The following is a 15,095-nucleotide window of genomic DNA, read 5'->3' on the forward strand; positions in this document are numbered from 1 at the left end:
CAAGAAAGTTTTAATACTTCAGCCGACTGCGTTCACAAAATTAAAATTTTGACTATTTTTCGATCGTGGTCATATAAAAAAATTGAGGACACATTTTCTTCCGCAACTTGTCACATGATAGGCATAGCAAAAAATGTTACTCGATATAAGGGATTAATTGGGGATCCAAACCCAAAACAACATCCATCTCTAGATGATAATGTTATCGATACAATTGTAAGCTTGTACTAGTCTGACAACTACACTCAATATATGCCCGGAAAAAAAATACGTTTTGAGAAAAGTAGACGGCAAATCGGTACCTATTCAAAAAAGACTAGCATAAAATAATTCAAAAGAATTGTATGAAATTTTTACTAGTACGTATCTAACTATAAAATACAGTTTCTCAAAGTTTTCTAGCTTAAGGCCAAAATATTATGTTTTTGCAGGTGCTTCTGGTACTCACTCTGTTTGTGTATGTTCTATACATGACAATGTTAGTTTATTAGTGAGTTGAGCCAATTTTAAATCACTTACTTCTGGTTCTGAGCTGTCTTCGATCAATTATAAGGATTTTTTGGATCGTATGGTATGCAAAAACAAAACTGATTGTTTATCAAATTCTTGTAAGAAGTGTCCAGGTGTAAAAAATGTCATTGAGCAACTAGAGGAAATTTTTGTAGAAAAATGTATTAAAATTGTTATCTCCAAACAATGGGTTATGGTTAAAAGAACCTCATTGCAGACCCTAATATCTCCAGTTGATGAATTTTTACAGAAGTTAAGTGAAGGTTTGCAAAAATTGTTGATTCATTCATTTTTGGTTAACAAACAAAGGGATTTTTTAAATGAAATGAAAAATAATCTGAGAAAAAATGAGTGCATCGTTATTCGTGACTTCTCAAAAAATTATGCTTTCATAATTCAAAATTCTGTACACATTGGAACAACAAATCCTTTCGAAACAACAACTCAGAGGTATTATCTACGGCATTTAACTGGTAAAACTCTCGGTGATATAACCACCAATATTTGCCCTAATGGGTGTTGAGGTTATTGACAAGGTCCACCGCTTTGTACTACGCTTCGTTGTTTTCTAAAATTATATTTTTTTTCCTGATTTCCTATTGTTTTTCTATGTGGACTCATTTTAATATCTATAATTATAGCCGCCGCAATGGCTTTCTTCAATATTTTTGGTGTACAGCTCGCTACGTTTAAGCTATAGGGAGTACTTAGACCATGAATATAGTGCCTCACTGTTTATCTGACTTAGTTGTTACCTCATCTTTCTCAGTTTGCGACATGTAGGGGCTCGACTCGTGTGACATTATAATGCCGCTATGAAACCATTGGAAGCGTTTGCAGTAATTCATAACGAACTCATTATCATACTACATTATTGTCTTAAGTTAAGATCATAAGTTGTCGATTTTTTCTGTGTTGCCAAATCTTCTGGAAGGGGCTGACAAAAATTTGTCTATAGAACTAAATAGGAATTAACGTGGGCCGAACTGATCTGCTACTAGCCCTCTTAACCTGGTTTCCAAAATTCCAATAAAATATTTTTCTTGTTGAAAGGGGACATTAAACATAGGTAAAATGTTTACTTCATCAATTAAGTAGCTTAATGTATTGAAATTCGACCCTTGAGCCAACAGTATATATGTTTGCTATCTAGTACTAGAGGGAAATCGCATAGTTTGACGCTGTGGGTTATCTCGTATGTTACTTTGTATTCTCTGGAATAATTTCGACTCTTTATCGATTGGCAGCTCTGTGAGCTGGTTAAACAAAAGAAAAACGTGTTCTCTATTTGTACGCATGTTATGGCGATTCTTCTCGTATAAAAATCTTAGCTTATTAGTTTTATTGTTTTCATGAATGATAGTCATTACTTTCGTCCTTTGCATACGGAGCTGACCTGTCGCAAAATGAGGCAAAAAGTTGTTTAAAGTTCGTATTTTTTTGCTCCAGCCTCTTTTTTTTCGGTACACTTTTTCTAACAACTTATTTTGCCTAGCCTTTTTATATTTACTTGATCACGCTTTCTGTCCACGTCTTTTTTTTTCGATCGCATTATCTTTCAATTTTAATTTTTATGATTTCTGCTGTTTTATTTGTTGTCTCCGCTGATTTTGTATTAGGATTTTTCTTTAATGACATTTTAGGTTTTATATTTTCAAACATTTTAAGCATAAGGATTTGATTTTTTCTATTTATCTTTTCCCAGCATGCATACAATTTGAGGACGTGTTCAAGCACAACCGTCACTGTATCTGATTTTTTGTGTCATGATTAACGTATCACTAAAACTAGCCCTTGTCTTACATATTTCTACCTCGAGATCAGACACCATTTTTTCTACGAATAATAAGCTAGTGTGTGCTTGATATATTGGTTGGCATCAGTTGACTCAAGGAGGGATAAGGTGAAAAAAAATTTCTATTTTATTTTTATTTTATATTTTTATTTTGCTGGCTGCTAGAATAAGTAGATCGTACAGTAGAGTTTATTTGTTACTATTATTATTTTTCATACGTCGTTCCTTTTTTTATACGTCGTTCCTCGAAATAGCTGCGCGGGACAATAAATACATATTGGGGTTAGATATTATTATTATTACTTACTTTGAGGCAAGCGACACAATGATAAACGTCAGTATAACGCTAGTCAATATGTTTATGATTGATCTTTCGGTGAGTGGTTGTCGACCCTTGTCTTTCCTTACTTGCCAGCTATTACAGATGATTGCCTTATTTTTGTATGCTTGTTGCAACCAAGCCTACCCTATACGTAGCACAAAAATTGTTATGGAGGATTTTCAAGGCTTGGGATGCTTAATAACAACAAGACAGTTAAACTTAATCGATCACTTTATTGTTGTATTCTCTGAGGGAAAGCGTTTGGCGGTAGTGAGTTACTGATTATAAACACTCTCTGTCTAATGCCCGCATTCTAGAGCCTTCTGGCCACAGCTGCGGATCTTTTGATGCTCTTTCTTTTCTTACTTTTCCTATTTTCTTCTACTTATGAGCCGTAGTCCATCCTATGCAGTATGTGTTGTACTATACGTGACAGGTCATACAATGTAGGAACAGTTTTCTGCAGTACCACTAGGATATCAAATGATTTTAGAATATTTAGAGCACAACAACAAACATTACTACTCAGAAAAGTATTAGAGGCGTATAATACCTTAAAAAAGTAATGCAACTCATGTTAAAAGAGTGTTTGGCACAACGGGGTCCAATTAGAATACTTTGTTATTTGAACGCAAATAGATGGTTGTGTAAATACTTAACGTAGTAAGTGTAACAGTATAGCCAGGTAATACTAGGTGTTACAGACAATATTTGCAATGCTACATCGGTGATTAAGCTATCAAAGGTAACTACAGTTTATGATGTCAGATTACTCAATGACATGTAAGAATTATACGTTTAAGGTGTTGGTGCTTTAAAATATGGGTTAAAATAAATAGTCTAGTCTCAAGGGTTCTCTGTGTACCCTAAAAAACCTACGTTCTAAGCTAAACTACGTTTTTACAATTAACCCATCGCAGTCAACCGCATATTCTTACATCACATTCCTACATATTTCATAACACTGTGGCTCTTTTACACAAATTTTATGTACATCAAACCCCTATGTTCTAAATATTATAATGCAATGGCTCTATAAAATGCATTAAAGCAAAATAGTTTATTACTGCTAATTTCTTACAATGTAAGTTGTCACAAACGTTCTGGACTTCTTTTCACATGAAATCCTAGAGTATTTAATACCATTGAACCTTTACCTTATTCATTGGGAGGATGTCAAACATGGAGAATTAATTTTATTAGAAGCTGTAAAAAATTTTTTTGTTTTAGGAAAACTTAGTACTTTGTTCATGAAAAAGTAATTTTTTTTGAGTTAAGTGTATTTCTTTAAATTGTTATACAAAAAATTTTTTTAACAGTTTCAGTCTTATTTTTTTCTATTTATAGAGTTTATTGTATGAATTAAAAGTAATAACCAAACTCCATAAATGAGCTTTTTTAGTTTTTAAATTTACCATTTCTTTCTATAAGCTGTATGTAAAATTAATTATAGCATTTTCTTGATGATAGTTCATGATACAATATGAGCAGCAAGGTTAAACTACCTAAATTTTGCTTGATAACCACACCAAATTTCTTAATTTTTGTAATGCGTTATGCATGCATATGTACTACACGTTCGTGTGCACATGTATCAGAAAATTTGGAAAAAAAGTATATAAAGGAAAGGAATTGGTTTCGTTTTTGACCTCTCGCTGAACTCATCAATACGGTGCACTAGTAATCTTAGCCGTAGATGAACATAAGTAATACTTGCTTATTACGTGCTTAGTTACTATGCTTCTGTAAGATTAATACAGTGTGCTAGGAAGAGTGACATAAGTAATCGCCAGAAAGCTTGTATAAGCTTACATCAATTAATACATTTATTTTGGCGTTTACTAAACGATAATCCATGATGTAAAATGAGCAGTAGAGTATTGATTAATTCATTAATTTATCAATTAACGGATGATTAAAATTGATTAATTAATGTATTATTTGATATAAGCTGATACATACTTTTTGACATTACGTACCTTTCTTATCACCCCTTCTAACACACATTATCAATTTTGTAGACGATAATAAGTGCTAGGTATACTAAGATGGCAGCTATTTTTTCTGGATAAGGATGCTTATTACATTAACACGTTCAAGATCCCTAGTAGTTCACTAGTATGAAATAAGCCTTTGAAGAGTAAATTAGCTGGTTTCAGACGGTCTTTGAATTATTACGTCACTGCCTGTCCAGCCAGCAGGATCTCAGCTCCAGAGTTGATCATCCACCATCTCTACTATCTACTAACCTCTTAAAGAAGTTCTTAAAGTTGGTCAAGCCAGAATCAGCTTTAAATTTCACTTTATTTTTATAGCTACGATCCTAACTCTTATCGTCCCCCAGCGTATTTTTACCTTATATTCAGCTCTTTTCCACTGCAACTTATTCAACTTAATCCTCATAGTCACTATCAAAACCTAGTACCACGAGTGATGGGCTTCTTAGTAAGTTAGATGTGAGTGCCAGACTCATCTGAACCGAACCTGTCAACTATGCAGACTAACTTTTCGGTTCAGGTCTTTTTACTCCTACGTCTTCTCTTTTCTTCTGGGATCCTCTTTAGTGTGGTGAGAAAACAGGGATCTCTGTCGTTCTTCCACCCAAGCATTTTCCAACAACTTACACATAACTGCACAATCAAGACAGTTTGAAAATAAAAACTCTTAATGCTCCACACATCTGACATGATAATTTCAAGAATGATGGTAATTGGGCATTTCTTTGCTTTGTATTCTGAAGCCTTTCAATAAAAATAACAGTTGCTAGAGTAGTGTAAACCTTGATGATCTGGTTCCTTGTAAAAACTACACAAGCCATCTTTTTAATAGGTTTAGAGCTTCTACGTTCCTCTCCTTAAGGTGTTGTATTCTGTGGTGCAGGATTTGGTTTGTTACTTAAAGGAATCAACGTCACCTGAATAGATACTCTAGTCTTAGTTTTCCCTTGTTGGCTTTTATTTTCAGAGTCACTTTTCTGGTATTCTTTCACTACAGCCACTTTTTCCGATTTAATTTGTTGCCTACAATATGTCACAGTGAGAATTCTAGACTTTCCAACTGATGGTGGAGTACCTCGCATCAAAATCTTACTTTTTTCATGTAATTTCCCATGTTTTTTTATATCTTCTAAAGTTTCCAGTCTTTTTCGTTCTATAATTTTCCGATAATGTGGTAAAAGATGGCATGGAGCCAACTTTTCTTACGTCATCAAGAAAGGAGAATCAGAAAATCGGCTTATAATATATTGGAAGCAGAATGAATATATTAATATTTTCTCCTTTTTACCTTAAGTGCGTGAACGCAATCCTTCCATGAAGTCTTCCTTATTGAATTCCCTGATGAACTTTGACTTAAACGCCTATTTAGAACGACTGAAAGGTGTAAAATCATCCCATTGGGATTGGTACTAATGACTAGAATTTTGTGTTAAAATTTCTTGTGAAACTGCCAGTAGATCGCTACCGATAATGAACAAATATCGGTCGTGTTGGTTTACAGTTTCGATCACTAGTACGCCTTACTGATGCTTTTAGTTCGTGGGTGGGATTGAAACGAGTTCATACCTTTATTTCCCTTCTTTTTTCAAATTTTTAAAAATATTTGCACAATAAGGAGCAGTACACATGCTTGCACAATGTACTGTACAAATAAAGGAATTTAAAATGGTAATTACGTAAAATTTATGTAGCTTTATTCTACTGCTCAAAATATATCAAATATAATCATAATACACATTTTAATCACATGTTTAAACAATTCTAGTAAGTTGTATTCTTGAAATTTAGATTTTATATTAAACAAACCACCAGCTAATATATAACTGAGTCACTAGATGATAACGTCTTGGGGTCCACTGTCTTACCCTCATTGACTGATGATACTGTATCGTAAAATACTTACGTCTACCTGCTGTTACTGCATGGTAGCTACGACCCAAGAAATCATCTCGATAACAGACCTTTGTTGCCCACTGTTTCCTTGACGAACTGCCCTAGGTGTAATGTGCTGGTATCTGGGAATGTCCTTAAAAATGGTTTTTAAGTAATCACTGGAGGTAATATAGTGCGTTCACGTTGTTTTGAAATCTTGTGAGAACTTGGAATAATTTAGATTGCCTGTGGTTACCTATTTCACTTTAATTTTGGGCTTAAGGGTGATGGTGTTATGAAATTATGATGTTGTTAGTTGTAAGCTTCCGTATGCACGCTGTAGAAAAATTTCTTTCGAAATTTCAATTAACAAGTGTCATTACTGCGAAATTAAAAAGCCTTTTTTTACACATATCAAAGAATTTTGCAGTGTAGCTTGGATGTTCCAATAAATGCAGAACTTTAGAAAGATTTATGACTAGAGCGTCGTCCTTTTGGCCCTTCAATGACTTATTAGGATTTTGGTACAAAATTTTTATAGAGTTGTTCTGTATGGGTAGAGGTTCTTTAGTTAGCATTGGATGGATTTAAATTTTAATGCAGCCTTTTTTAAGGCGTATGTAGCTTCATGACATAATTGATGTCTCTACTCCCTTGGATAATTTTTCAACTAACTTACACAGCAACCCTAGATATAAATAAAAGCTGAAGTTAACTGACAAAAATTTTAATGAAAAACAAATTTCCATTGGTAATTAAAACCGAGAGCTACAAAAGTTGAAGGGTATTATTTATTCTTAATAATAGTCATCAGCTGCGTAATTTTGTTTTCTATGGAAACAGTTTGTAAAGTTAGAAAAAATTGCTTACCTTATTACAACTTTCGTCAATATTTCCTTAGGTTTCCTGTTATTGCATACCTCTGTACAGCATTTGTGTTTACTTATGGTTTTTGACAGCCCGTCTAGTGTTTAATTTCATACTATTATTTTATTGATATAACACTATTTTCAATTTGTTATGTTATTATTAACCACTAGCTATTCTCTTTCATATTTCCAAACCTTACTTTATGTTATTAATCATGCTCAATGTATAAAATATTAAAAGCCTATTATTTTTAACTAAAACTTATTTATATTAATCAAAATATTACTTGCATAAGTAAAAACAAATGAAGAGTTATCGATATAATTTGCCGAGATCTGAAAGTCAGAATAAAAAATAAAAGAGTTTAAATGTAAGTTAATTAAGTTTATTAATAATGCTTTTTTCACTTTAAATTTTGTACTATTTTTACTCATGCATATTAATTTTTTTTTTTTTTTTTTAATACACTCTGCTTTTATTCTTTTCCATCTTTCTAATTGAATCTGTACATCATCCTTACTTTGACATAAGAAGATGACTGTAACTGCATACAAATTTTCTCGCAAGCACTCTACGTAGTACATTATATACTTGATCTTTTAAAAATTATTTTACTAATTTAAACAAATTTATAATACTATGTATCACTCTTTAGTTTATTGTCACAGATATATAAGTTATTTTTCAGCTTCACTACAAGAATTTTTTCATTGTTTTGTTGGATCGAACTCTTATTTAACACCACCAAACAGCCAAGGGTTCGCTCCCCACTATGATGATATTGAAGCCTTTATTTTGCAAGTTGAGGGAAAGAAAAGATGGCGATTATACAAACCCAGATGTAATGAAGAAACTTTACCTCGATATTCGTCTCCAAATTTTTCACAAAAAAACATTGGTGAGCCGATTTTAGATACTATAGTTGAGCCAGGAGATTTGCTTTATTTTCCTCGTGGTACCATTCATCAGGGTGACACATTTGGATTAGGTCATCATAGTTTGCATGTCACTTTAAGTGTTTATCAAAAAAATACTTGGGGGGACTTTTTGGAAAAGAGTATACCTGCAGCCTTACAAAGTGCTATCCAAACTGATATACGTTTTCGCAAAGGACTACCCCTTTATTATTTACGACGTATTGGATTTGCATTTGCAAATGAATATTTCGACATCCACAAGAAGTTTCTTGCTCAGGTTCAATCGCTTTTGAATATTTTAGTATCAGAATATCTAAATATTGATGAAACCGCTGACGAACTAGCAAAAAATCACATTCATGATTTTCTACCACCAATGTTAAATAAACAGGAATATTATTGTTCTGTTTATGGAGGAGGAGAACGAATGACTAAAAGTGGTACTATTGTGAATCGCGCACAATTTAAACCAAGTACTTCTATTCGATTGTCAAGAGCTCATTGTATCCGGTAAGATTTTGTTGTTATTATTTTTGACTTTATGACTTTTTGCTGCAGTATACTCAGAAAGTATTCATACTTGTATAAACTCTTTTTTTCAAATAACAGAAAGATTTTTTCCTATGGAAGTAAAACAGGAAGGTACCTGCTTTTAGCGCAATATAGTAAAAACAGTTTGTCGTTCTAGGGGACAAAGTGATTAGTGGGTGCAAGGTCGTACTTGGTGCCCTCGAAAAGAAAAATTTTGTTTCCACCTTTGGCACAAACATATACAAACTTAACCCTTTGAAAAATGTTTTTTACTTGGCGCCCGTAGTACAAAAACTACTATTTTATGACCTTTTTTACTAAAAAGTGTGACGTTTATAATTAATTGTTTTGTTATTTTCACTAAAGTGAAAATGGCAAACTGGCTGGGCATGGAGAAAAATCTGTGTGCATGTACGGGTACAATATATTTTGCACACACACATGCAAGTAAATGATTCTGCTCAGAATATCGAGTATAATATCTAGATTGATGTTATTTCAATGAATAAATGAGCAAGCTGTTTCGGGAGATCGGATTGAATAATTATTTAGTTTATATTTTTAATGAAAACTTTTAAATTAACAACTGTTTATTTAATTGTTTTCAAAGTTTTCATCTTCAACGTTGGTTTAATCATACGAGATTATATAGATACATTTCTTACATTTCTATTGCGTCTTAGAGTGCAATCAAGTATGCAGGATAGAATCATCGCCATAAGCTAATGTGTTAAGTTCATCGTGCTGCGCAATAAATCTATGTAGCAGCAAGATAGACTGAACACATTAGCTAATGGAGACAATTTTATCCTTGATGCTCTACTGCGCTCCATGTGACGGCAGCCTTATTCGTAAAATTTAATTCATTCGTGAAAAAATGGTTTTTTGAGTTGAGCTACATTGTAATACTACTATAGTTATAACATAAAGCGATACTACAGAATTTTTTTTCTCAGTCTTTTGCATGTATACATGTAAATTTATACACGTATCTATTGTGTTTTATATATTTGACTCACAATGAGTAAGTAAGCATATGTAATTAGCGTAGCTGGTGGGAAGTTGTTTTGAAATAATCGGAAGATTTGATAAAACTGCACAGTTTTTTATTCGCCAGCCTAACAGTACGTGTGCAGTAGCTTTACTTTAAAGTTTTCTTATTCACATAACACATTGTTTATTCACCTAATGCTAAATAAACTACATATAATAAAATCATACTTCGTGACAAATATTGTTATTAAAACGATAATTGTACCGCTTTTGATACATCACAGTGGATCATTTAAAATATGAATTCATCAAAGGTATATTTCAATTCGTATATTCTTCGTCGTAGAAGTATAAATTTACACTTTGATATCCAAGCACCCACTGACCACTGATTTTTTATCCATACACCAGGCTCAATGATTGGCAGATATTTATAACTGACTGTAACGTCTTTAGTATGATTTTGCTGAACCAAATAAGTACGATAACGGGAACTAAATGTTGTGATGTGGATGTTTCAGCCAGTAAACAGCCATCCTGGTATCCTGTCACAAAACTCACTCGTACATTACCTTTTTTGTCCCTACACACTGGATACCTCTCCTCAAGGAGGTCTGCCACAGGTGTACGGCTCGGAAACACCAAACTTTCCTGAATGAAAACTAAAAAAGGGAAAACAATGAGGCTTCAACTAAGAATTAACACACTGAAATTTTATATATCTTAACAGCACAGTGGCACTATTCATTTACTCACTTACATACTCTCATTGTTATAATTGTTTCTTTCTCTTACTTATATAAATATATGCATTAATACACGGTTCATTCAAGGTTAGTATGCCTGTGTCGATGTGCACGTGTTCTGGTCGTCCTCACTGTTGAACTTCTCCTTGGTTTAGCTGTCGGACGCCCACACCTACCTCACATACACACGCATACACCCAAACGCACCATGTCATATACGCTTCGTAACGGTCACCATCTTTCTGTGTGTCACTAACATGAAAAATCTTGCTCACACTCACGCTTTTCTAACATTCATTTTATCCCCGCATGAACTCACACATTTGGTCCATCGGATTACCCGGGTACCTCTATCCTCGTACTTAACTCTGGTATACTATGCGTAGAACATCTACCTTTGCAATATATCCTTACAATCACGCTGTTCTACCTAGAGTTCTTCCTGATCCTGGCGGTGGCTTGGTTACACAGCAGGCTTCTGGTGATTCTCTCCGTAGCAGCTGTCCTCTCGTCTAGATAGCTACTCTATCCTATTATATTTCTCGTCTCTTCCTTAATGCTAGTCTCTATCTATTTTTATTATTAATTTCTCTCTATTATACTCTTATATCTCACCTGTCACTGTCCCTGTATCATTCACTATCCTTTTATTTTAATCTCTTCCTTTGATCTTTCTCTGCTGCCCGATGCAATTCTGTCTACGCTATGCAGTCGTCCTGCATAGATGCGTGCGCCCCTCCCTTTTTATCTGAAAACCTCCAACGTTTCTAAAAATCGGCAGATAGTTGGAGGTTTGAAAAACCAAGTCCTCGACGCAACGACCCAGCCCTTGGTGTGTTCGAGAAGCGTCGCGAGCTTCTCTATATTTTTCTTTTTTCTTTTACATACACACTCACTCAATCATACTTCACACATACTCCACTTCTTTTAGTGTCTTCTGTTCTTCTCTCTCCTATTGACTCGTAGTCTGTAGCACTGAGAATGTTGTCATAAAGAAGTATATAGAAAATATATTTGCTATTACAGGACTCGGTAGCCGCTTGCCCAAAATGTATATGTAGAATCGCGTGACAGATTTAGCTACCACATCACAATTTTGATTCTTCATAAGCGATAAAAGGATAAAATGTTTTGTTTCTTTCATGAACTATTTGTTTGATCTCCCTAATTAACAGCTGCTTTTGGGACATATCAATCACGATAATCGTACTAGTCATAAATTAAATACCGTTAACTTAAATAAATTTATAACTGTCATTGTCATGTAATTTTTTATGGATAGGGGCAAGTGAAAATTATTTTTACAATTTAGTGCTGTAGGCAACTTAAATAGATAACGAATTTTATTTATTATCGTTATGGAATGTGGGAGACTTAAAGTGTTTGTAGATGATACAGCATAGACTTAATGGATACGAAATTTGATTGTTTCTATGTTGTTATTTTTTTTTGCAAAATTAGAACGAAACTGATTGCCTTTGTCCCACCAATACAATTTTGCTTTGAACCATTTTCTTTTAAAATCTCATGTATATTATACAACTTTAAAGGATTACATGGTTCGATTGGTCAATGAAACATTTTGTAAGCTGCTGGTCTAATAGGGGAGTGTTTGAAAATATCGACACTCTTAAGAATCACGTTCAAGCTATGCACGCGTCAGCAACAATAATACGTCAGCTGTGAGAAGAAATGGATAATACTTATTTTTAAGAGATAATGAAAGAGCAATCACTAACGCTAATAAAATCTGTGATGTACAGAATCGAATTTTAGAAACTAGAAGACTAAATGCGCAGAGTTTCTCTTCCTGCAACGTTTATTGTTCTTTAAAGCTTACTATTCAACAAAGCACTATAGAATGCTTAAATTTTAACACCCAAATCATTAATTATGTAATGCATTATACTATACTGCCAATAATTACACCAATTTTGAGAAAATAGCGTCAAATCGCAAGTCCTTCAAAAATCAGGGACACAACAACGACAACTACTGCCTGGCTAAAATAATTTGCCAAATATGTAATAAGCCAGCCTCCGTAGTTGTGAAGTATCCAAAAACTTGAACATAAGCCGGAAACAAACTGAAGCATCAGTTATGTAATAAAAATATTCATACCACTGCTATCTGCAAGATATGCACACTTTGCATAAATACAGGCCACACAATACAAAAGTTTTAAGAAAAAAAACAATATAACAAACGTAAAAAATAAGAAAATCGTGGAAATGAGTTAGGCTTCCAAGTTATAAGTGCTACTTAAGGGATGCCCAACGATATAGAGTGCTCAGCAAACTTAAAAAACTTGTTTGACGAGGTGATATCCTCAGTGTAATGTAAAAAATCGAATATATAACTTATATAAATTTTTATTTTGGTGAAAAGTTAATAAACATGATGATAGATTCTTGATCCTATGAGAACCTAATCAAGGTTGAAAGTGGCTTTAATGAGATTAACATACCTTATAATTACGCATAAAATTTTCATAGAATCATAAATAAAACTATTTTATGGATTGGTAGAATTATCTTACAATTATTCAGAAAGAAAATCCTCTATTACGTAATTGAGCAGTTATTTGCACTACCGTGCAATTTAGATGATAGAATTTTTTACTGAATAAAAAATGTGAATTAAACTTGTAGGACAAACTCTTAAGATTCACAGGGTAAGTTATCGGGTTTAAGTAAATTTTTTGGTTCACCCTGACCGCTGCAACTCAATTGTATATTAATCATACTTATGAAAAGTTTTTATACTTTAACATATAAAGACTTAAGGAAACAGGTACTAGTAGACACGGGATCAGAAATCAGCATAATCAAACAATAACTAGTTCTGGATAGCTTAAAACTTAACAAGATGTACATATCAACAAATTTATTGTATTGTATGTGTAAATAAGTTAATTTACTTGTTCGTTGGTTGTGAAATCAAAGTAATGTATACCGTTCTTAACATTATAAGTAATAAACTGTTTTATTACATTGAAAATTAATTCATAAAAGTTAATAAAGAAATTTATTACGAACTTTTGTAAACTTATACGTCACACTATAATTTGTCTTTGGTATTTCTTCAATTGATGATGCAAACTTGCATCATAACTGAGCAAAGTTTTAATAACACTGATTTAGTCAGATGCCACAAGAATTTACGATTCTGCTTAAGAACAGCTCTCGCATTTCTCTGAGTTCAGTTTTTACTTCTAAATACGTTGGAATATTGCAGCACTTGTTGTGGTTGAACTAGTTGGCCTTGATCACATGCTAGTCAGATTGGATCTGCCCCACCTTCCTAACTTTCTTGCATCCAGAATGGTAGCCTCATCTTTCTATACAACTCTTATCTTTTCTCTCTCTCCCTATATATTTCCTTGTATGTGAAGTAGTCAGCGCATCATGATCGTTCAATCATAATTATTTAAAAAGCTCTGGGTATCATCACAATGTTCACCTACTGAGTCCGCCTTACAATGCGCTACCACAATAAGATCAGCCTCAGCACATATTGCTATTCTTTCCAATCTCTCTTTTTTTCGTACGTATATACTACCCTCTTTAGCGCAAACATATTTGTAATCCTACTCAATAATTAAGCTGATTTAAACTTTTCTTAAGAGGTGGACTGTATAATTTATTTTAGAGAAGATTACAAGATTACCGATTGTTTAATAGGCGGAGTCCCATCGCATGGAGTCTTTACGATAGCTTGGTTAACTATAATCAGTTCTTCTGAGATTTGACACTAAAGTGGGTTAAATGTATGTAGTTTCACTTGAAGACGCCACTCCACAAGGAGGGCCAACTATAAGTGGATTTACAAAGCGGTGTTATGAAAGAAGTGGACAGATGTGAACTGGTAGCTTGGTGCTATGGGCTAGTCCGGAATACTCAAGTGCATTAGCACGCACATACTTACAAGTTCATACGTATAATCACTGTCTTTTTTACTAACACAGTAGTCAGCAGACTACAACGCTGCTAACAAATAACTTTATCGAATATCTTTTAGCAGTTCTGTCTTAAGTTTGAAGTACAAGCTAAAAAATGACTTCAGGTAGTATTTTACTAAAACGAACTAATAAGTCTAACTATATATTTGGCAAACGATTACGTAGTTTTAATTTACCGTGCTGATCAGGCAGCTTGAAGTATTTAGTCGCGAACGAATATTGGTTAGAAGTAGACTGCATAGGAAGAAAGCAAGTTGAGGCTATCGATCTCCAAACTAGCCAGCACCGCAGAGCAAGAGGGATCTCTTCTACTATCTTTTTTACTAGAAATGTATATAACCTGAGGTACATCATCATTAATGCTTAGCAGATTCAGGACAATCAGAATTTTATTAAATATGGATGCTTATGATTTATTAAAGCCTGCCAGTACACCTGTCACTTTCAAGAAAGAGAGAAAGAGAAAAGAAAAAAGAGAGATTTGATAAGTTTATTTTCTTACTATGATTGGGGACTCAAGGTCCATTTTAGCCAATATAACATGTAAGTTTAAAAACATAGAGTTACAACTTCTATTCAGT

General features: G+C 33.5%; 1 protein-coding gene across 1 annotated transcript in view; it reads left to right on the forward strand.

Moving 5' to 3' along the window:
• NO66 (Bifunctional lysine-specific demethylase and histidyl-hydroxylase NO66) overlaps positions 1 to 15,095 on the forward strand; it is a 400,564-nt gene that overhangs the window by 337,840 nt on the left and 47,629 nt on the right. The window contains exon 4 of the mRNA XM_089589215.1: positions 8,055 to 8,793. Coding sequence (XP_089445341.1) covers positions 8,055 to 8,793 — 739 coding nt within the window. The remainder of the gene's footprint in view (positions 1 to 8,054; positions 8,794 to 15,095) is intronic.

This window comes from Copidosoma floridanum, unplaced genomic scaffold (assembly GCF_036245765.1).
Source record: "Copidosoma floridanum isolate Cflo_tuat_1 unplaced genomic scaffold, Cflo_Japanese_pri ptg000008l, whole genome shotgun sequence".
NCBI classification, from domain to species: domain Eukaryota; kingdom Metazoa; phylum Arthropoda; class Insecta; order Hymenoptera; family Encyrtidae; genus Copidosoma; species Copidosoma floridanum.